Source organism: Eptesicus fuscus, chromosome 13 (genome assembly GCF_027574615.1).
Source record: "Eptesicus fuscus isolate TK198812 chromosome 13, DD_ASM_mEF_20220401, whole genome shotgun sequence".
In the NCBI taxonomy this organism is placed as follows: domain Eukaryota; kingdom Metazoa; phylum Chordata; class Mammalia; order Chiroptera; family Vespertilionidae; genus Eptesicus; species Eptesicus fuscus.
Window position 1 is genome coordinate 14,820,655 of NC_072485.1, and position 24,814 is coordinate 14,845,468.

The 24,814-nt window shown below is 40.2% G+C and overlaps 1 protein-coding gene across 3 annotated transcripts in view; it reads right to left on the reverse strand.

Annotated features, from left to right (window-relative positions):
- RDX (radixin) overlaps positions 1-24,394 on the reverse strand; it is a 92,248-nt gene extending 67,854 nt beyond the window's left edge. The window contains exons 1-3 of one of the 3 annotated variants that reach the window (XM_054725760.1): positions 24,181-24,394; positions 20,585-20,611; positions 7,475-7,550 (exon numbers count right to left, since the gene is read on the reverse strand). In XM_054725760.1, the coding sequence (XP_054581735.1) occupies positions 7,475-7,486 (12 nt within the window). In that variant the 5' untranslated portion in view covers positions 7,487-7,550; positions 20,585-20,611; positions 24,181-24,394. The remainder of the gene's footprint in view (positions 1-7,474; positions 7,551-20,584; positions 20,612-24,180) is intronic. The other 2 variants (XM_054725759.1, XM_054725761.1) reach the window with 2 other exon arrangements.
- Positions 24,395-24,814: the final 420 nt, after the last annotated feature.

The window sequence follows — 24,814 nt, forward strand, 5'->3', positions numbered from 1 at the left end:
CCTAGTTGATTATAATTTTGTAGCTATTATAAATATAGGTCCACAATTTCTTGATATCCTAAAAACATTGAAAACTGAAGTATATTAGCTAATTTCTAGCAAAAATTTGACATGGAGTAATGTGACCAACTGGTGAATTAATTCATCCTACTTCAAATGAATATTCATGCATTGTCCTATAGAAGCATTAACGTTTTTGGGGTAATACAAAGACCTCAATGGAAGTTTCATGATATAATGGCATGTACACATAAATATAGCATATTCACCTTTCTAAAATCCAAAATATCCCAAACACTGAAACTCATCTAGCGTAAGGGATTCAAATACAGGATTGTGAAAATGAAAAATATCTTTCCAATTTTTTTCTGGTTTTGTTTCTGTAGAAATGCAATTTATTTTTAAAACGATCCTTTTATGAGTTCCCTTGCCAACTGTTATAATGAGCCTGTAAATCTTTGTTTATATAAACCAGGGGCCAAGAAACCTTTTCTGTAAAGGACCAAAGAGTAAATATTTTAGGCTTTGCAGACTACACAGTCTGCTGCATCTACTCAACTATGCTGCTATAGCAACAAAGCAGTTATCCTATATAATAAAAGTATAATATGCAAATTGACCCTAACTGCAGAACGACAGGGGAACTACTGGTTGCTATGACGCGTACTGACCACTAAGGGGCAGATGCTCAACGCAGGAGCTGCCCCCTGGATGTCAGTGCGCTCCCACAGGGGGAGCTCCACTCAGCCACAAGCTGGGCTGACTGCGAGTGCAGTGGCTGTGGCGGGAGCCTCTCCTGCCTCTGCAGCAGCACTAAGGATGTTCCGACTAAAGATCCCCCAGGGAGTGAGCCTAAGCCAGCAGGTGGACATCCCCCAAGAGGTCCCGGACTTCAAGAGGGCACAGGCCGGGCTGAGGGACCACCCCTCTGAGTGCACGAATTTTCATGCACTGGGCCTCTAATTGATAATAAAACATACTATGTACCAAGAAAACTTTAGACACTGAAATTTGAATTTTATATAATTTTCACATTTGAAATATTCTTCTTTTGATTTTCTTTTTCAAACATTGAAAATGTACAGCCATTCTTAGTTTACAGGCTATACAAAAACATGTGACAGGCTTGATTTGGCCTATGGCCATAATTTGCCAACCCTTTATATAATAAAAGAACAAGCTTAATATCGTCAGTGTTTCTTCCTTCCCACTCCTTGAGTTTTTTATCTCTTCCTCTATACACATTTCTGTTCAGTGTTGAATAGCAACAGTGGTCATACGTATCTTTTGTCACGATCCTGATTTTAAAAGAAATGCTCCCAGTGCTAACCCATTAAGAACAACTTCGGCTGCAGCTTCTCTTCTCTATCTGGCTTAAGAGGTGTTGGGTTTTGTTTTTTAAATCATGAATATTCAATTTTAGCAACTGGTCCCACTACGTTTATCACATAATATGTCTCCTTTAAACTAACCATGTTAACTGTGGCAGAGATTGCTTGTTTAACCACCAAAATGTAATAAAATTATAGGTGGACACATGGCTACAAAACTACAGAACATTTCTCAATATTTCTTGCTATTAGGTATGGCTATGTGACTAAGCTCTCACCCACCGACCGTGAGCAGAAGAGATAATGGCCACTTCCAGGCCTAGGCATTAAATAGTCCGCATGCTTCCCTATGTTTTTCCTTCCTTCCTGCTGACTACAACTCAGACAGAGCAGTAATGCACCTTCAATTATGAAGACGATAATAATGCGCTAGACCTATGAAGTTTTCAAACTTCCTAGTCTTGTGATCTCTTTATACTCTTAATAATTATAAAGCATCCCAAAACACTGGTTTATGTGGGTTATCTAGCAACATTTACCACCTTAAAAATTAAAACTGAGAAAAATTTAAGATATCTACTGATTTAAATGTAATGAGAATAAACCTATTACATGTTAACATAACATGAACAATACGAATGTCACTTATCAATATCTTTAACATAAGAGCACTATAAGGCAACTTTAAAGCCTTTTCATGTCATCCTAATAGTAATTCTCTGAGTAATCAAAGTACATTATTAAATCAACTTTATTTTACAATAAAAAAAAAAAAAGGTCTACAGAAGTTGTCACTTGACCTAGGTTACATGTCTACTAAGTATAAAGCTGGGCCAATAAGATCAATATAAAATATAAAGATCAAATTAAATTTCTCCAACTGTGTGTTTTGAAAAACTAGACTTTTTATTTCTGGAGGAGTGGGGGGAGAGGGTGGCTAATTAAATACTGAGCTCAAAAGTTTCAAAGAAAAAATACATTAATTTTAATATCTTAAATTATTTTCTTCCAGAAACTGTGTGCATAACAACACATAATTTATATCCAATTGTATATATAATTTTGAATCCTTACCCTAAGGAATAAATGTTTTCCACTCAATTATACTGACTAAAGAGTTTCCCAAACTACCTGCAAAACTTGCACATTCCTCTGAGAAATATATTAGAGTTCCACATCCTTACTAAACACTTGATTCCATCAGTATTCAACTTTAGCCCTTAAATGAGTATAAAATAGTATCTCACTGTAATTTTAATTTGTGCTTCCCTGATAACTAAAGATATTGAGGATCTTTTCATGTGTTGACTATTAGTATATGTTCTTTTGTGAAGCATTTGTCCAAAGTTTTTGCCCTTTTTAAAATTTGTCTTACTGAGTTCTAGAAGGACTTTATATTGCAACTAGAGGCCTAGTGCATAAATTCGTGCAGGAGGGGGAGGGGTGTCCCTCAGCCCAGCCTGTGTCCTCTCGCAGTCTAGGAGCCCTCGGGGGATGTCCCACAGGGAGCAGTCCTAAGCCAGCAGTCAGACATCCTTAGCGCTGCTGCAGAGGCGGGAGAGGCTCCCGTCACCGCCACTGCGCTCACCAGCCCTGAGCCCGGCTACTGGCTGAGCAGTGCTCCCCCTGTGGGAGTGCACTGACCACCAGGGGGCAGCTCCTGTATTAAGCGTCTGCCCCCTGGTGATCAGTGCATGTCATAGTGACCAGTCATTCCACCATTCGATTTGCGTATTAGCCTTTTACTACATAGGATTATTCTCTCCCATTCTGGCTTGCCTTTTCATTTTCTTAGTACAGTAAAACCTCTATATAACAGACTAATTCAAGCAAGGGGGTGTCTGTTAAAGCCAAAAGTCTGTCATATGATAAAGTTTTCTGAATGCCGTATATTAAAAAAAATTTAGTTCATCTGTTTTTACTTATGTAGATACATTTGTGTAATTAAAATTAAGTATGTATGAAAAATTTAACTCCACAGAAAAGTTTTCTTTATGTATTAGAATAATTTTAAATTGATATTAAATAGATCTAGTAAATGCATGCATTTACCAGTCACAGCAAGTAAACAAGTACATATGGCTGGGGCATGGCTGAGCACATATAGGAATATCCGATGTTAAAACTGCTGCAGAAAGTAACACCATGAGACAATAGAACCAATTACCACTCAAGAGGCCGTATGATCACATGCTAATCATTCTCCCAACAATGTTTATAAGGGGTGACTCTTGGATTTAAATCTGTATACTATAGTTGTAGATATTAGTATTTATTGATGTTGGCGAAATTACTATAGTGTTTTTTCCAACATGTGGCCTACCCACCAAAATTTGTTAAAAATAAGTTATTAATAACAAAAAATAACCTGTTAATTTAATTATAAGCAAATCTTGCTTAAAAGCATTTTAAAATTAACACAGTGTTAATTTTCACATATGACATATGGACCAGAAATTGTGTCCGTTAAATCCAAAGTCTGTCAAATCGAGTCAGTTCAATCCCAGCATTCCAGTCAGTTAAATCACTTTAGGTCCACAAAATCAAGGGTTTTTCAAAGAGCAAAAGTTACTAATTTTAATGAAATCCAATTTTTTAAAATGATTTAAACATTCTGTGTTCTGTAAGAAACTTGGCCTACCCCAAGGTTGCAAAAACGTTTTCTTATGTCTTCTAGCAGTTTTATAATATGGGCTTTTGAATTTCAGTCTATGATACACTTAGAACTAACTTTTTGTGTAAATTATGGGATAAAGGTTAATGTTCATGTTTTATTGTATGAATAACTCTTTGTTCCAACACTATTTGTTGGAAATAATTTAGTTTCCTCATTGAGTTGTGTGATACCCTTGTTGAAAGCATAATATTTTCATTATATGTTGTTTCACTGATCCTATTTCAACAATACCACACTTTCTTATTTTCATAGCTTGTGAATAAGTATTAAAATTCAGGAGTGTTATATTTTCCAACTTTATTCTTTTTAAAAATTGCTTTAGCTATGGCGCCCCCGTTTTCCTCCCCTTTGCCCACCTCCACCTAGCTCCTACCCCCTTTTCCTCTGGCTATCATCACACTGTTGCTTGCTTGGGGCAGTGGGCACACGATGCAATGTGCAGATGATATGTTGTTGAGTTTGTACACTTGAGACTTGTACGGTTTTGAGAGCCAATGTCACATCAATAAATTCAATTAATAGTAAAAAATAATAAATGAAAACTTGCTTTAGCTATTCCTTATAAATTTTGGTTTTGCAGTTCCATAAACATTTCACAACCACCTAGTCAATTTTAGTCAAAGACGCCTGCTGGGATTTAACTGACTGGAAGTGTATTCAATCTACCATTGCATTTAAGGATAATTAACATCTTAATGTTTTCCAGACATACCTAGACAATATGTACTTTTTTGTGCATGTTAAGTCTTTAATTTCTCAGTTTTCAGTACAGAGATCTTGTACAGTTTCTATAAATTTATTTTTAAGTATTTTATATCTTTGATGTTGCTGCAAATGATTTTTCACATTTTACTGCTAGTATATAACAAAGACAACTGATTTTTAATAATATAACCTGTGTCCAACAATCTTGAATTAAGTTATTAGCTCTAGTAGCTGTTCTTTCTGAAGATTTTCTACATAAACAATCATATCATGTGAAAATAGAAAAAATTTACTTCTTCCTTTTTCATGGTTATGAATTTTATTTCTTTATACTCTTTTCCTCAAACAGTAAATGAACACTTTGACCTGGTGAGTCTTTAAAGTAATTCCAAACTGATATCCATGCCAGAAAATTCCAATAATTATAACCAATAATTTTTTTAAAAAGGTAATTGGCCAAAAGAAAATTATGGAAAAAAAACACCCTTATTTTCTTAAAGAACATTTATTCTTAAATAAAACATCTAAGACTACCTAATATCAGCACAGGTATCATGAGTATCAAAACCAGAATTATAAGCCCTCACCAGTTGCTCAGTGGTTAGAGCATCGGTCCTCAGACCAAAGGGTCTTGGGTTCAACTCTGGTAAACGTACCTCAGTTGCAGGGGCACACAGGGAAGGCAACTGATCGATGTGTTTCTCTCACATTGATATCTCTCTATCTCTCTCCCCTCTTCCCTCTCTTCTCTTCTCCCTCCCTTCTATTCTCTCTAGAAAGCAATAAAAAAGATATCCTCAGGTGAGGATTTTTTAAAATAAAACCAAACAGAATTATGAGAAAAATAATAATGAACCTCTGATTCCTCCTATTATTTACTGACCACTGAATGTATACCATCTTCTTCTAAATCCTCACCATATGTATCGCCATACTATCTAATAAAAGAGTAATATGCAAATTGCCCATACCGCCGCTACCCCACAAGCCACGCCCACCAGCCAATCAGGAGTGAGGGAGTATGCAAATTAACCCAACCAAGATGGCTGCGGCCATGGAGCTGCAGCAAGCATGAGGCTTGGGTTTCCCCAGCAATGGAGGAAGCCAAGCTTCCCTGCTGGCCTGGCCGGCCCAGGCCTACACTCAAGGCTACAAAGTTTCAATTATAGAAGATAAATAAATCCCAACAAAAATGGCAGCAGCCACAGAGCTGGAGAGAGCAGGAGGCTTGGGTTGCCCCTGGCGATGGAGGAAGCCAAGCTTTCCACCTGCCCTGACCTGCCTTGGTCTCTGCTCAAGGCTATAAAGTTTCAATTATAGAAGATAAATAAATCCCAACAAAAATGGCTGCAGCCATGGAGCCAGCAGGAGGCTTGGCTCTGCTCAAGGCTACAAAGTTTCAATTATAGAAGATAAATAAATCCCAGATACCAGAGCCTCCGCTTGGGTCGCCAGGGGGTGTGGCCAGCGTGCAAACCACTACAGGCCCCTCGCCCAGGCCGCTCCACGCCCCAAGGGAATCCCCACCCTGATCCGGGACACCCTTTAGGGCAAACCAGCCGGCCCCCATGCGTGCACCAGGCCTCTATCCTATCTAATCCTATCTAATAATAGAATAATATGCAAATTGACCATCACTCTAACACACAAAATGGCTGCCTCCATGTGGTCAAAGATGACTGCCCCCATGTGGATACAAGATGGCTGCCACAAGATGGCCAGCAGGGGAGGGCAGTTGGGAGGGACCAGGTCTGCAAGGGAGGGCAGTTGTGGGCGATCAGGCCAGCAGAGGAGGGCAGTTGGGAGGGACCAGGTCTGCAAAGGAGGGCAGTTAGGGGTGACCAGGCCAGCAGAGGAGGGAAGTTGGGGGCAACTGGGCCTGCAGGGAAGGGCAATTGGGGGGGGGGGGGGGGAGGAGGACCAGGACTGCAGGGGAGGGCAGTTAGGGGCAAATAGGCTGGCAGTGGAGCAGTTAGGCATCAATCAGGCTGGCAGGGGAGTGGTTAGGGGGTGATCAGGCTGGCAGGCAGAAGCGGTTAGGGGCAATCAGGAAAGCAGGCAGGTGAGCAGTTGAGAGCCAGCAGTCCTGGATTGTGAGAGGGATGTCCTACTGCCCGTTTAGGCCCGACCTACCTGGATCGGGCCTAAATGGGCAGTCGGACACCCCTCGAGGGGTCCCAGATTGGAGAGGGTGCAGGCTGGGCTGAGGGACACACACACTTATATAAGGAAATTAAGAACGGAGGGACTGAACTAATCTAACAAAAACACTCAAATTAAGTAACAAAGCCTGAACAAGAACTAGGACAATTTGATCCAGAACCCATAAATTTTAATCTTAACTACAACGTTACCATATCTCTTCTTCACCGGCCCACAGAATACTGCACTTCAGCCACATTAATCTAAACCAGTTAATAATATTGTCAATGCCTTCTTCTTCCCAACAATTCTACAATACTTTACCTTGTTCCAAAAGGAACTTAGTGCCAGCTGGCATGGTTCAATGGTTGAATGTCGACCTATGAACCAGGAGGTCATGGTTCGATTCCTGGTCAGAGCACATGCCCGGGTTTCTGGCCTGATCTCCAGTGTGGGGCATGCAAGAGGCAGCCGATCAATGATTTTGTCTCATCGTTGATGTTTTTATCTCTCTTCCCCTCTCCCTTCCTCTCTAAATCAATAAAAATATATTTAAAAAAAACAAGGAACTTATTGCTATTTATTAAGTAGTGGCAAAAGTAAAATAAAATATACTTACTGGTTTCGGCATTTTCCTTCTCTTTCTGTCACCTTCTTTAAAAATTCTTCACTTTTATAAATCCTATTGTCACCTTCTGTTAAAAAAAACACATAATTGATCTATTATATCTTTAATATAATGTTTTTATTTAAAGATACGTATTAAATAAAGTCCAAATATTTTTTTAAATGTTATTGAATTTATTGGGATTACTGGTTAATAAAATTATGTTTCTGGTATACAATTCTAAAAACTTAAAACTTTTTAAAATGTTAAAGTAACATAGTAGTCTCGTTTTATTGCAATTTTCAATGTTTTCTATTATCATTTCACATTCTCTAAAAATATTTATAGTTATGATTTAAAATAGCATGCATCTCAAATAGCATAGTGTAAAGCATATTGATCACCAACTAAAACTCTAGAAACAATGTACATCAAGGAAACAAGATTGCTATGGGGCCAAATGCTGTCTCTGAGTCAGGTTCACCCCCAGACCACGCCTGCTAGACACAGAGAGTCGAGATGAGGATAGATGGACTCAGAGGTTAAAGAAATGAATCAAAAAATACTTTCCAACCTTTTCTCTGTATTGCCAAAGACCAAAGGAAATTCTGATTAATGTAAACTATCTACACTAATAAGAGAGAAATATGTAAATTGGCCGTCACTTCGTGACACCCACAAGCCAATCAGGAGTGATATGCAAATTAACCCGACAAAGATGGAGGCGGCCCCGCCCCCCTAGCCACTCCGGGCCTCTGGGCAGCACACATGCAGGTGTGGAGCGGCCGGGCAGGGTGGGATGCCTGCTATGAAAGGGAGGGCGGAGGGCAGAGGGAGCTACAGGAGTGGTGCTCCAGGAAGAACGAAGACTGAAGTCTCTGGCCGGAGCGAAGATGGAAGGCGGCAGCCAGAGCAAAGGCCTGGGTCCCGGATGCCAGAGGAAAACCGGTGCCGGTAGCCAGGGAAAGGAAGGCCTATTGCGTGAATCTTCGGTGCAATGGGCCTCTAGTAAACGATAACTTTTTAAAGAAAATTACTTTTTCTTTTTGAAAGTTTAAAAATCCAATAGAGAAAATACACGAGTAAGCTTATTCACCTAAGGTTTATAAAACAGCCATAGTCTGCACAATTGCAATTTGCATGCTATTCACCAACAAGTTAGTGGCCTTCACTGAAATGTAGGTAAAACCAAAGTTAAATTGTATCTTTTCACCTCTATGGCTACAGAAGTGAACCCTAATCCAGGAAAATCATAATGCTAGTTCATCTTAGGATAAATGTTCTTACAAACATCTAACAAAACTGGTTTTCACCCTACAAATCTACCAAAAGATCAAACATTCTTAATCATTATTCACTGTCCATAAAAAAAAAAGATTGTCATTCCAATTTGAAAACCTATAGTAAGAAGTGTATCAGATAATTTATTACTTGAAATCAGCTTATACTGGTAATATCTTTGCCAAGAAACTTTATTCATTATACTAGCTTCAACTAAATTAGTATGCCATTAGTTTTGTGTTTTAAAATTATATTACCAGTTGCTTTTTAAGATGCTATAATTAATAAAACTGAAAATTCCCTAAACTGAAATAAAAGCATTGAAGTAAGGTAATTTCCCTAAATTGTACTCAATCACATGCCAATAAACCTCCCTACAGTGGGAACTTCCTTCCAAATTATTTTTTATCTACTAAACTCCTCATTTCCTAACTCACCTACTTTCACAGACATAAATGTACTTCAGTTCTATCTTCTAATTCTATACCCTCTTCGTCCCCCTACCATCGTCTTAGTTCAGAGCCTTATCATCTCAGGTCTTAAAACAGCCTCTAAATGGATCTGCTTTTAGCATCATCTATAAGCTAAAAACCCCCAAGTCTGTACATTTCCCCAAAACTTGCTTGGCTAACTCAAGCCTTGTTGTGGCTTGCTCAACATCTAAAGAATATCTCAAATATAAAGTGGCCAAAACACTTCAACCCCTACCCTATAGCTGAGTCTGCTTTTCCATAAAAGTCTCGATGATATCCTATATAATAAAAGCTTAATATGCTAAGTGTCCTGTCGTTCGTTCAATCAATCAAAACGTAATCCTATCTAATAAGAGTAATATGCAAACTGACCATCACTCCAACACACAAGATGGCTGCCCCCATGTGGTCAAAGATGGCTGCCCCCATGTGGACACAAGATGGCCAGCAGGGGAGGGCAGTTGGGAGGGACCAGGCCTGCAAGGGAGGGCAGTTGGGAGGGACCAGGCCTGTAAGGGAGGGCAGTTAGGGGTGACCAGGCCAGCAGGGGAGGGCAGTTAGGGGCAAACAGGCTGGCAGTGGAGCAGTTAGGCATCAATCAGGCTGGCAGGGGAGTGGTAAGGGGATTATCAGGCTGGCAGGTAGAAGCGGTTAGGGGCAATCAAGAAGGCAGGCAGGCGAGCAGTTGGGAGCCAGCAGTCCTGGATTGTGAGAGGGATGTCCGACTGCCCGTTTAGGCCCGATCTTCTTAGGATCGGACCTAAACAGGCAGTCAGACATCCCTCGAGGGGTCCCAGATTAGAGAGGGTGCAGGCTGGGCTGAGGGCCACCCCCCGCCCCCTGTGCACAAATTTCATGCACCGGGCCTCTAGTATGCTAATGATACGCTAAGGCCACTCAACTGCTCGCTATGACGTGCACTGACCACCAGGGGGCAGAGAGTCGACCGGTGGACCAGTCGCTATGACGTGCACTGACCACCAGGGGGCAGATAGTCAACAGGTCGACCAGTCGCTATGATGTGCACTGACCACCAGGGGGCAGATGCTCCGACCAGTAGGTTAGCTTGCTGCTGGGGTTCAGCCAATCAGGACTGAGCGAGACGGGCTGGACATGCCCTGGAGCCCTCCCTCAGCACCTCCCGGACCCCGATAGTGCACCAGTGGAGTCCCTCAGCCTGGCCTGCACCCTCTCACAATCTGGAACCCCTTGGAGGATGAAAATTCGTGCACCGGGCCTCTAATATTTCTAGAAAATTACTCATTGTATTTGTTCATGTTTTTTTATAGCTCTACTACATCTGCAGGTATAAACCTCTTTTCATTCCACTTTTGCCTTCCATTTTGTTTAATTTTGCCAGAAGTTTGCTTAGTTTATTGGTCTAAAGGCCAGCTTTCAGTTTTGATATTGTTTCTTATATGATCTTCTCTTTTGTTAATTTTTGTCCTTTTCCTCCTCATTTTTTTTTTCATTAGTTGGTTTTACTCTGTGGCTCATTTTCTAATCCCTAAAATTGAAAGGTTACCTAAGTAATTTACAATCTATTTTCATTTCTAATACACACATTAAGGTCATAAACTAAGCATGTCCAAGTATAAGGCAGCTCCAAATATAACATGATTCTCCTATTTTGCCAGTTAGAATATTTTAAAATAATTTTATCTGAATATGTAAAATAAGCAAATATATATTTATTAGTATACTTAACACATTGCGGACCTGTAGTTTTATTGCTAGTTTTACCCAGTGGCCAGATAAGTTTCTATGGAATGAATACAAAAAATGTTTTACATATATGTTAAAGGCACGCTTTAAAATTAAATACCCACAGCATTTATTTATTACATGTTCTTACAAGCTAATATCTTTTTAAAGAATTCTCGTGATTGGCCACAAGCCTTAGAACAGAATTCTCATGATCCGTCCACAATGTGTTAAATATTAAAACACAAACTGTAGACTATTGATTTTGTCAGACAGAGTACTGTTTTTTTTATCTCATATTTCATAGAAAATTTTTGACACAAGACATGAGTGCATCAAAACTTTATGAATCACAGTTAATTTTCCAAATTACATGAGCATTTTTGAATCACTGTATTATACTACCACTAAAATTTTTATCCCAAGCCTACAACTACTCATTTATATAAAATATTATGACTTTCTTGCTTATTGTACCCTTGAGATATATTTTACTATCTACAGTGTAGCCAGAGTGTATTACTTTTTAGTGATTTTTTTTTTTTTTAGAACCAGATCTGTGCTAGATTTCTTTGCCTCTTATCAGATGAGTTCTGAGCTTTCCAAACTCACAGGTACTAAAAGGCATTTCAGGTCAACGTGCCAGTCTTGAACTTTCATGTTCAAGACAAAAACGGACGTGAGGATTTCTTATGCTCAAGAGAAAGAGAACATGAGAATTAAAATGAGTTTCTAAGAACACAAATATAAATAAACTTGTCTAGTATTTTTTGAGAAAATATCTTACCTTCTATTTGAATCCATAATATTTTTCTAAGTCATTATAGTGGTTTCCCACATGTTTTTATATGTACTTTTTCATTGTTGTTTAACTCTGTTTCATTTTTCCAATTATAATTTCTAATCACTACTAAGAACTTTAAGTTTTCAAATGAAATGGTTAGAGGCCTGGGGGCAGACTGTTATCTTTTTATTATTTATTTCTAAGTTTCTATACTATAGTCAAATAGTTCATTTAGATATCCTTTATGTTTAGAACTTGGTCAGTTTTGTTTCTTTTTTTACCAAAAAAAAGTTTCTTTCTCATAAATAAAAACACACTTGCTGCATCTGATAAGCTAGATCAAGCTAGACCAACTATTTAATGTTTTATAGTCTTTCTACTATTATTCATTTTAGTGTACTTAAATCAATTTGAGAAAAAATAGATTAAATTTTCCCAGGTATGACTGTGGATATTAATTTCTTCTTGTAAATTGGCGTTTTTAAATGTATATGCTTTAGGCTATGTTATTAGGTGCGCAGCTTACAAGTGCTACATCTCTCCAGTGGATACTTTCCTTTTCCACTAAATAATGATGCAATTGCATATAGAATTCTACATTGATGGTTATTCCCTCAGCATTTGGAAGATATTCTTTTTCTGGGGTCTGTTACTGCTGATGAGAAGTCCGCTGTCAATCTAACTCATTCCTTTGAGGTAACACGCCTTTCATCTCTGCTTCCCTTTAAGATTTTTTGGGGGGAATGGAGGTGTTCTTCAGAATTGCTTTTATTTACTTTGTTCAAAATTAGGTAAGCTTTCTGACAACCGATGCTTTTCTAAGTTCTGGAAAAGTATTAGCCATTATTTCTTTCCCATTTTCTATTTTCATTCAGCAGTTCTTCTTATATATATACTGGGTATCTAATATCGCTAATCAGGTAAATAAATACCAAGTTTGTGGGTATGCAGAATTTCTGAAGCTACTTATTACTCAAATACTAATGGTAGGATTGTGTTCTTTTCCTTTAAGAAGTAATTTACCCAAGTTTTCAATATTAGAATTATTTCAAGTTGTATTCTATTGAAAAGGACCTTTGAAGCAAAATAATACATTATTAAAGTTTTAGATTTAAAAAGAACTCTGCTACATAAAAGTATATGATACATCAATACACATAAACCAGGTTTTACACAAGTTAATTACATTTTTAAACCTCCAACAAGCCTAACTGATCTAAATAAACTGTGGGAAGTGCAGGACCTAACCAAAGCTTTTGCAAATACAGACAGATTCAGTTAACTTCTAAAAGAAGCTTCTAAAAATGTGTATTTTCAGGCCAGTGTTCTCTCTTAAAACTCAAATTAGTCTTCACCCTATTTTACTGCAGTTAATAAGTTATATGAGAATAATGCTGTTCTATCTCATTTAACAGTTGAATATAGATTGATTATTCAACAATGCCTTATATTAATAGAATACTTCATAGTTATATGCCCTTATACATCATTTAATTTTCTACTAACAAAAATTAGGAGACAATTAAGACAGGTCGCATCATGGATACTTTATAAAAACATCTGCATAAAAGTGACTTGTCCTAAATCACATTGGTAATAAGTGACCAAAGAGTCTTTTTGACACCTGGAATCCAGAGTTCTACCATATACTAACTTGTCTTTCTCTTTTTTGTATTAAAAAAGGTGAGAATTTCACTTGTGAATATTTATCCAAAGAAAATAACAAATGTGTAAATGGTATAGTTGCAAAGATTCCAGTTATAATGCTATTATAAGAATACATATAAGACTAAGAAGTTAATTACGTGAATACTGAGAGATTAGTTAAGAGTTAGAAATATTTGTAGGGTCTGTTAGACCGCAACACAGCCAATCAAAATGTTATAAAAAAAATATTAAAAGACATGGCAAGTTATTCACAAACTACTGAGTTAAAAAGCAGATTTTAAAATCATATATACAGTAGCATCTTTTTATTTTTATTATTATTTAATCCTCACCTGAGGATATTTTTCCATTGATTTTTTTAGAGAGAGTGGAAGAGAGGGGGAGAGACAGAGAAACTTTAATTGGTTGCATCCTGCACGTGGGGATCTAGGCTGCAACCAAGGTACATGCCCTTGACTGGAATCAAACCCAGGACCCTTCAGTCCACAGGCTGACTGGCTAGGGCTCTTTTCAAAAAGTATAGAGCAGAATGATCATGCTCCAAAATATTGAGTCTCTAGAGAATCAGAATCCTATAATAAAAGGCTAATATGCAAATTGTCCCCTCAACCAGGAGTTCGACCAGGGGGCTGGGCCAACCGGCCAACCGCCCACTACCTCTCCCCCGGCCGGCCTGGCCTAATCGCCCCAATCGGGGTGGGCCGGCCAGACCTCACCCGTGCATAAATTCGTGCACTGTGCCTCTAGTTAATCTATAAATTTCTAAAATAAAAAATTATTTTAGACAAAGATGGCAGACTCCAGCCTGAATCTGCAGCGAAGAGGAAGATGGCAGACTCCAGCCAGAGTCTGCAGCGAAGATGGCAGTCTCCGGCCGGAGCAAAGGCCTGGGTCCCGGGTGCTGGAAGAAAACCAGTGCTGGAAGCCAAGGGAAGGAAGGCCTATTGCACGGATCTGTTCGTGCAACAGGCCTCTAGTTTTATTTAAAATCCCTACATAGGTAGAATAAAATAAATATCAAAATTAAAGTAATAGCATAGAAAAATATGCAACAGCCATAACAAAAAGTTACTAAGGAAAGTAAAAGATAATTAAATATATAAGGATATCACTTGAACCCCACTCAGTAAAAATAGTTAAATGAGAAACTCTTTACCAACAAATCTTATTGGGGGTTGGGGGAGAAGCACAACTATGCTGATTAAAACTAAAAATCAAAATAACTTTATCTGAAACCTGTATAATTTGGCTAAGAGTGTCACCCCAAGAAAAAAAATTTAAACATTAAAATTTTTTAAAAATTAAAATAACTTTAAAGTATTACTCAATAAACTAGCAAAATAATTATTAATTATGCATGACAGTACTGATGAGTCCATGCTGGTAGCACTGTAAACTGGCTCCACATTTCAGAAAGTAAGTTGTTAAGGAGGTGGGGTGATGGGGGAATCTCTATGCAAACATGCATAGCCCATGGACACGGACAATAGTGTGTCCAAGGCTTGGGAAAGGGCAGGTGTGGGAAGGGGATCAATGGGGAAAAACAAACAAAAACAGACATCTGTAATATTTTTAACAATAAATATAAATATTTTTTAAAAAGTTAAGTTGTGGCGAAACCGGTTTGGCTCAGTGGATATAGCGTCGGCCTACGGACTGAAGGGTCCCAGGTTCGATTCCGGTCAAGGGCATGTACCTTGGTTGCGGGCACATCCCCAGTAGGGGGTGTGCAGGAGGCAGCTGATCAGATGTTTCTCTCTCATCGATGTTTCTAACTCTCTATTCCTCTCCCTTCCTCTCTGTAAAAAAATCAATAAAATATATTTTTTAAAAACACGTAAGTTGTCAGTACATAGCAAAAGCTAAAAAGTGTTTCTGAACATGAAATTCTGCTTCTGGAATACAGTAGGTCCTTGGGTTACGTTGAGATCCATTCCTACAGTGCGATGAAATGTGATTTTCACCATAAGTTGGAACCCACCTACATAAGCACCTACGTCACTCACATGGACACATACACAGCAGTAATGAAGTGAAACAGTAAAAAAAAAAATGTTAAAGATAATAATTCCTGACCTTTACTTGTGGTAAATTAATAATAAAAAACATAAAGCACATATGTTCATACGTCGAAATGAGGGAACTTTTTTTTTTATAAATACTGTAAATGGGAGATGGCGACGTAATCATAAAACGACGTACATCGAGTCCAACGTAATCCGAGGACTACCTGTATATCTCAAAAGAAGGTAATCTATATCAAAATATTATCAGCAGCACTCATTTTAACAGCCAATGATTAAAACCACAATTAATGTTAAAACCATGTGACATGAACTAGTTTTTTGTGGGGTATATTATGACAGACTGTCAACATTTACATAGGTAAGCAAAAAGACAGAATATGCACCACCCTTTATAACTAAGTAAAAACGCAGATAAACTTACAAATGGTATCTGGATATACAGAACTGAGCACTTAATTCTAATCAGTCTTATTCGTGTTAAGTTCCTCATTTTAAAAACAGGATGAGAATTTATTTCCCTAAACTGTGTATATATCAGTTACTAGCTTATCCTATATAATAAAAGCCTAATATGCTAAGTGTCCAACTCTTCTTTCCACTGTTCAACCAGTTGCTATGATGCACACTGACCACCAGGGGGCAGATGCTCTGACTGGTAGGTTAGCTTACTGCTGGGGTCTGGCTGATCCGGACTGGGCAAGACGGGCCAGACATGCCCTAGACCCATGATCGGCAAACTGTGGCTCGTGAGCCACATGCGGCTCTTTGGCCCCTTGAGTGTGGCTCTTCCACAAAATACCAAGGCCTGGGCGAGTCTATTTTGAAGAAGTCGTGTTAGAAGAAATTTAAGTTTAAAAAATGTGGCTCTCAAAAGAGATTTCAATTGTTGTACTGTTGATATTTGGCTCTGTTGACTAATGAGTTTGCCAACCACGGCCCTAGACGAATCCATGCACCGGGCAGTTTTGGCTCGATCCCTGAAGGCCAGGCCAAGGGACCCCACCAGTGCACGAATCCATGCATCAGGACTCTAGTATACTATGATATAGATAAGAATTCTGCCTTAAATCTTTTAGGATGAGGCTGTGTATATATATATAATTAAAACCTACGTTTTAGCCAATTAAGTGATTGAAAAATATATCAAATTATTTAACCTCAATTGAACACTTTTAGAACTTCTGATTATTTTAGTATATTATTCTTGAAACTGGCATCTGTTAGTAGAACAGACAAATGTCACATGAAAAGACATGATACTTAGATACATGTCATAGGGTTCCACCTCCAATTGAGTCATCTTGAATACTGTCAGTATCTTCCTTTCTAAAAAATGGCAATATTTAATCACCTAAGCCACTGTATATCAAAGATATATAATAAATATCAACTATTCTTCCCTCTTAACACCTAATTATTGAGAGGAAAAAGTCGTTCCTCCTCCTCCCTCCACTCTTCATAAATTTCTTAGAGTGGTCTCACCCTACCTTTTTTCCATACTGACTCCCCATAAGCAATGAAGCACAATCATGGCAGCAAAATAACCAAAAATTAAGAGAGGCTGCCAGAATACATGTCCCACTTCCAAAAAATTTCATGTATGAGTATGTCCTCAAACACTAAATGTGTCACATTTTATAAATAAGACATTCTCTTCTTTGTCCTTTAACTCTAACGGGGACCCTAAAACAGCCTCCTCTCTACCTCACACAATGGAAAAACAGCCTCAGACTCACACCTTGAGCTCTAGCAAGTCAGCAGCAAAACAGACTCTTCCCACCTGTCAGGTGGTAAAACAGGTGTTAAGTCTAGTCCAGACTAGGCCTACATTAAAGCCTCAATAATTTATACCAGGCTGCCTAATTTTACTCTTAAGATAGTCTTTTCCCCAAGCCTAAATGTAATTTTTCTGTCTTTTATCCAAACCTACCTGTAATGTGTTTTGTTTTTTTTTGAGACAAAAGAAATCTCTGAACACAATTTTGGTCTCTCCACAGACTAAAAAAAATGACAAGAGAATTCCTCTGCCAATAAAATGAATTAATAAGGTAACTCTGGCAGTCAAATCAACACACTAACAGCATCTACAGAAAAAGTTCTTAATCTTCTGCCACCATAGGCCCCTCTGGAGAAGCCTACGAAGCTCTTCCTGGAAAAGTATTTTTAAAATGCACACAGCAGGCCCTGGCCTGGTAGGTCAGTTGGTTAGCATTGTCCCCCCACGGTTGTGGGCTCAATCCCTGGTCAGGACGTATACAAGAATCCACCAATGAACACACAAACACGTGGAATAACAAATCAATGTTTCTCTCTCCCTTCCTTTCTCTCTCAAAAATCAATCAATAAGTGACAATTTTAAAATGCACACACTAAAATAACACCAAAAATTACACTGAAATTATCAAAATATAAAAAGCAGAAATTTATAAAATGTAATATATATGCTTCTTTATTAATCTTTAAAACAATATCTATTAGTGGGCCTAATAATAAACTTATAAGTAATGATGAGAATGAATGTCGTTTTAAGATATCTGCAACAGTAATGGATCAGCAATTTCTATTGGAAACAGTCTCTGCCACTGCTAATTGCTACTGCTGCCCACTTTCATAATGAAAGAAGTATGTAAAGATGTAACCTTTTTCCCTATCCAAGTTCACAGACCCATAGGCTAAAAACCTCTAATATACACAGAACTATGTTTATTATATGTTTAGCTCAGTGTTAAGACTGTATTTAATAGCAATAATAATGCACTTTTACCTATATAATGCCATGTGATTCCCTAAGTGAAACAAAAAGGACAAGAATTTTAAGCTCCATTTTGCAAATAAAGAAATGGGCCGAAAGCAAGGACAAGGGTAGTGAATGGAGGGAGTAGTTGTAGAATGCCCCCTCTTCAACCACTTTATCTACATTACCTAATTTTCCTAACAGCCCTTCCTCCCTCTGCCCAACATAGGTGTCACAACCCCTCATTCTTCTAATAAGGAAATGCAGATCCAGGTAAATGACTTGCACCAAGTACTAAGGCTAGCTAACAAAGTAAAAGTCCATCGAAATCCTAGTCCTGGGCTCTTGACATTCTGCCCTTTTCTAACATCATTCTAGACAAGTTCATCCCAAGCAATGACTAGAACACATTAATACTGGTATAATCACCTTTGTAAATGAATTTTGTGTAAGGGTGATATGCAGTTCTAAATAAGAAATTAAGTACTTTGTAGCAAATTATTTTTGTTCAAGAGTATTTTCAAGGAAATGAAATATTCAACATTTTTAGCAAAATATGTTACTGAAAATGCAATGTCTAGAACTTAAATATAAAGGAAAACTACAATATTTTTAAAAGGTTTACATTGAATTTACATTCTCTTCTAAATTAATTTTATAAATTTAAAAGAAACACCATATCTGTATTATTCCCAAGGTAGGTAGAAAAACAAATAACATTATCATTTGCTATGATTAATTTTAAACACCAAAAGATAAGAGAATTAAATCCAGTCCAATTTCTTCATTTTACCTTTATGGAAACATAAAAAAAATTCATATAATAAATGTTTAAAATAGAAAAAAAAAGATAGGTTCAAATCTGTTGCACTGAAATATTTACTTGTTTATACACACAAAAGTGCTTAACACACTTTATGATGTACAATATGGCACAACTATATTCCATCAGAGTGTGACCTTCTCTGTAGTTTACACCTCAAATGTAAAGAGTATTTGGCATATGATTATAAATATCTGAATGTATGAAAAATATCTTAAAGCAGGGGTTGGCAAACTTTTTCAGTAAAGGGCCAGAGAAGTAAACTTTACAGGCAGCAGGCTGGATTTGGCTCATAGGCTATAGTTTGTCTACCCCTGCCTTAAAGTATTTTAGCAGGAAAGCAATGCTTTCTTTCTTTTTTTTCTTTTTTTAAAATATGTATTTTTATTGATTTCAGAGAGGAAGGGAGAGGGAGAGGGAGAGAGAGAAACATCCATGAGGAGAGAGACTCATGGATCGGCTGCCTCCTGCACGCCCCCTACTGGGGATGGAGCCCGCAACCCGGGCATGTGCCCTTGACCAGGAATCGAACCTGGGACCCTTCAGTCCCCAGGCCGACGCTCTATCCACTGAGCCACACCGGCCAGGGCACCAATGCTTTCATTACATAATTTAAGTAAATGTGGAACCCATAAAGATATGAACTCACATATTCATGGTAGAGTATGTATGACAGGTCAATCTTGGATCTGATTTTGAATGGGCGTAAGAAAGAACCCAAGACATTTGGTATATGACTAAGGAAAATAATCTAATGGGAACAGTTAGAAGGGCAATTCCATTACCATCGCCAGTGACTGGTTAGGTATATAAAGTACCAATCCTGGCCAATGAGACTAGATATCTGCTGGGTGGCTTCTGGAAGAGAAACAGTGGGGTACTGAATGGAATGGGATGCTAGCCCTGCTGCAGCCATATTGGAAGCAAGGGAAAGCAGTTTTAACTATGAAGCTGAAGGGAAGACCACTGGCGACCCTGCTAGCGGTTCTCAACCTGTGGGTCACGACAGAGCCTAAGACCTTCGGAAAACAACAGGTATTTACATTATGATTCATAACAGTAGCAAAATTAGTTATGAAGTAGCAAAGAAAATAATTTTATGGTTGGGGGTCACCACAACATGAGGACTGTATTAAAGGATCGCGGCATTAGGAAGGTTGAGAACCACTGCTCTAAAATCAATGAAAACATATCCTCAGGTGAGAATTAAGATTTTTAAAAAACTTTATTTACAAAAGCAGGCTGGATTTGGCCTTGCAAACCAATTGGCTGACCTGATCTCTAAATAGTTTACAGTAAAGAATGTCTCTCTTAAACAAATCAACTTTACTAGAACTTAAAAAGTTTATTTAAAATGTGTACTAGTATAAATTATGTAGAAAAGTAACAAACTTTTCTTGCACATTCTATTCATACCCAGTAGATCACTTGATATAAAGTCTTATTTGTATATAACATACTGTTAAAATGTAACATTTACAATAGAAAAAAATATAAAACTTATTCATATGCAAATTTGCATCTACTCATCAAATAAAAATAAGTATTTTAAATTAGTGAATTTGAAAAGATTTCAATACATACATAGTAATTATTCAGAGAAAAAAAAATTACCCTATATATCTAACCTGAATGAATAGCTCTTTTTCAGGAGGCTGAAATTAGAGTTAAAAATAGAAGAAATAAAGAAGTGAATCAAATGGACCATATTTTCTTTCCAAACAGATCCCTGGTACAAAGATACACATTATATGGACATTTCACCACCCAAAACCATAAACCCTTTTTCAAAGGACACGATTTTCCACTGGCATTTATATACCGTACTCTATGAAAACAAAAGGTGAATTTCACCTTTAATCATTAGCCAAGAAAACTTGCACATATATGTAGGCACATTTGAGAATTACTATAGGACAGCAGTTTTCAACCTTTTTCATCTCATGGTACACATAATTACTAAAATCTGGGGCACACCAAAAAATATATATTTTTGCCCATGTGACAAAAAAATTGGTGTAATTTTGATTCATTCACACTGGACAGCTATTGCTGTATTGGCTGTTGTCATTTTTATTTGACAAGCTAAGGAAAAAGAGGTCAGTGGCCCTGACTAAATAGTCAGGTATTGCATGTTTTAAAAATTCTTGCGGCACCCGGCTGAAAATAGCTGTTATAGGAAATTCCATTGTGTTATTCAAATGATAAACTTCTGAGAAACATTAATTAATGTTTAACAGTAATAAACACCCTTTCAATGACTGTTATAAAATAACCTTATTTTTACAGACTTTAAAGTAAAAAATAAAGTATATATATAAGTACCGGCCTTTTCTATATACAAGGAATTGCTAGTAGCAATTACCAATGAGAAACATGACTGGGAAAGAGGCTGGAGGGTTCTGGGGAGTGAGGACTTCTACTTTTCCCTTTACAACTTTTTGGGTCTTTAAACTTTCTCCTAAAATGTGTTACTTCTTTAGTCTTTTAAAATGGTTTAAAATATACGTTCACTATAAATTAATATTGAGAAAGATTCCAGGAACTAAAATGAATAGGAAAGGCAGAAGTTCTCTGAAAGAAGCTAGACATTGAGGAACTCTCCAGGGTCAGACTGGCCACCTCTACCAGTTAAGAGGTGAGCATACACTGCCGTCTGCAGAAGCTAGGGAACTTCCCCAAACAGTATCAGCCTGAGGCTTAAAACCACCTGGGAAGGGTGGCGTCCACAGCAATTCAATCCAGTTCCTCGGATCCAGTACCCCAAGAGTAGTATCAGTGTAGGTAAGAAGTGCACCCTCGCCCTAGTGGGTTTGGTTCAGTGGACAGAGCATCCGCCTGCAGACTGAAGGGTCCGGGGTTCGATTCCTGTCAGGGGCACATTCTGGGGTTGGGGCTTGATCCCTAGTAGGGGGCGTGCAGGAGACAGCCTATCAGTGATTGTCTCTCATCATTGATGTTTCCATCTCTCTCTCCCTCTCCCTTTCTCTCTAAAATCAATAAAAATATATTTTAAAAAAAAAAAAAGAAGTGCAAAAGCTTTTGGTCTGCAGGAGGTCCACACCATCCAAGAATCTATTTCCTAGATTCACAAAAGTAGCATAAAATTCTATCAGCTATACCCTATCAGGTATGCTCTACCAGCACAACTCAGTCTTCACAATCTTAATAGAACACTCTTTTTTAGGCTTTGGTCTTTGGGAGGTATTTGTTAAAATTTGCCATTTTTAAATGGCATAAGTTAAAATGCAGTAAGTTAGAAATGAATGAAAACCAAGGCTCCTACCATCATCCAACATTTCAGACTCTACTGTATCAGACTACGCATAGACTAAAGATTGACAACTGAAATTAAAACGAAATATGTTAAATTAAAACGAAATATGTACACTTTCAACAGCCTGCAAAGGATAAAAATAATAAAATCCAATTCTGCTCTGGGGAATAGTGAAGCAATAAACAAGAAACAACCCTTGTTCCCTCTCCGTGAGACTACTGAGAGTTAGCAAGGGGGAGAAAGAATAGGAGAGCCTGTCATTTCTTACACCAGGAAAAAGAATGAATTTAATTTCCAATTAAGAAGTAATGCATAAAACAAAGGGCAGATGCAATATACTTTCCACACACCCAAGTTACACTTGTCCTACAAATACTTCTGAGTTCTCGTACCTGCTCTTCCACGTGAGGATAGGGGAGTACACAGAACAATGTATAATCCACAAGGGCAATAATTTACTATTTCTAAATGCCACCGTCAAATTTTGTCTCGTTTAAATGAAACTGGGAAGCATTCCACTGTCTATTACATATTCATTCCTTACTAATAATGTACTGCTTATTATAAATTCCACCCTATATAAAAGTGACTAAACAAACAAAGGCAGTGCAATCCTTTTTACAGCATACTATTGACTTCAAAAGGAATGTTCTAAATTGTGTTCTCCTGGAGGTAAACTATTATGGTTAGTCTCTCTGGGAGACAGGGCACACTGGGGAAAGCAACGGAATTCTGAAAATAAAGCAGTCTGAGTATTCATCTCTCCTCAAACCTAATCATGCTGTTTTGGCAAATGGGATTAAACCATTATTTATCCAGCAAAATGAACGGGGCAACTGTTCCTTCAGAACTCCGTCAGAAATATAAAAGGGTATTTATTTAGTGTGAGTGTTCTAAAAAAAAAGGAAAAAATGCACCGTAAACAATCGCTCGCCATGTCTGCTATGTCCAAGTGCACGCTGACCCAATACACCCTGACTACCCCGGGCTTTCAGGTTCACATCGCGCCCGTCTGGGTGCCACCGGACTCATTAAAATGTCTTCTTGGAAATCCCAACTGTCTTTCAAAAGACAGATCACATTGGATGAAGTTGACTTGACACTTCCAACCCCATTAATAACCACTACTGAAGGGAAAGATAATGCCAAATGATGGGAGTGGCTCAAGAACCACGGTATCTGCATAGGAAGTGGGGTGCTTTTTTTAAACTGCAATCATGCGGGGCCCCCCTCGTTTCCTAGTTAGCCCGGGAACTCCGTGCAGAGCCCCTTGAAGGAAGGGGGGCCTGGGGGTCCTCAACCTGTCCGGTGGGGTCTCAGAGAGCGGAGGCCCCGGGGCCGGCAGCAGCAGGTAGCGGGGCGGCGGGAGCGCGGCCTCGGCGCGGGGTGCGGGCGGGCGGGCGGGAGCGGTGCGCGCCCCAAACCCGTCCCGCGCCATCCCCTGGGCCACGCGGGCGGCCGCACGCTCTCTAGTAACTCAACACCCTCCCTCTCCACCGGAGGCCGGGGGAGCTCTCCTGAATTCCGCCCCGCACGGCGCCTACCCTCGCTCACGGTCTGCATTTCCAAACTGCCCCGAGGACGCGCCGGCGGGCCGGGCCGCGCCCAGGCGGCGGAACCCGCCCGCCCCGAGCTCGGGGTCCGGGCCGACGCCCGAGGCGGACCCCGCGCCCGCCGCGGGGGGGAATCGCGCGGCGGCAGGTCCGGGCCGCGGCCGGTCACGACTCGGGCCGGCCTCGCGGGTCCCCCCCCAGCCCGGGAGCGGCCTGGCCGGCCCGGCCGTTAGGGCGGCGCCGCGGCCCACAGGGCGCGCACGGAGGCGCGCGAGGCCCTAGCAGCGCGGCCGACGGGCAGCGCGGGCCCCGCAACTTCTCGCCACCTCCGCAGCTGCGGCGGCGCGGGGAGCGGGGAGCGGGGAGCGGGGCGGGGGAGGCGCCGGCGGCTTACCCCACTGCGAGCGGTCCTCCCACCCGAGCGCGGCGGGGCGCTGAGCGCGGGCCGGGCGTCGCGGCTGCGGCTGGAGGGAGGGAGAGGCGCGGTAGGAGCCCGGGCCCCGGAGAGGAGAGGCGCCGCCGCCGCAGACAGCTCCGCAATATGGCCGCCCGGCGGCTCCGGGGGCGGGGGGGGAAGGCGGGGCTGCCCCGCGCCCCCCGCCTCCCCCTGCCGGCGGCCGCCTCGCGCCGCGGCCAGAGCGCCAACGCCGCCGCCCGGGCCGCCCCGCCCCGCCCCGCCCCGCCCCGCCCCGCCCTGCCCTGCGGCTCCCAGCTGCCCCCCCCCCCCCCCCGCGGGGCGTCGGCGGGGTTCGCCGGCCCGGGCTGGGCCGCGGAGCCCGGAGGGAAGTGGGGCGCGCGCCGAGGAAGGGGGACCCCATCCGGGGCCGGGCTGGAGGGAAGCCGGCTGTGTGGAGCCGCCCCACCCACAGCCCGGAGCGCGCCCGCCGCTCCCCACGAGTGGAAACTTGAAACTCCCGCTGGTGCCGGAGAACGCACCGCGGGCGTCTCCGCGGCCCCCGAGGAGGAATTCCTCCCGCAGGGAACCCAGGACCAAATCGAGCGTGTTCGTCGGCCGTTCGGCTTGCAAA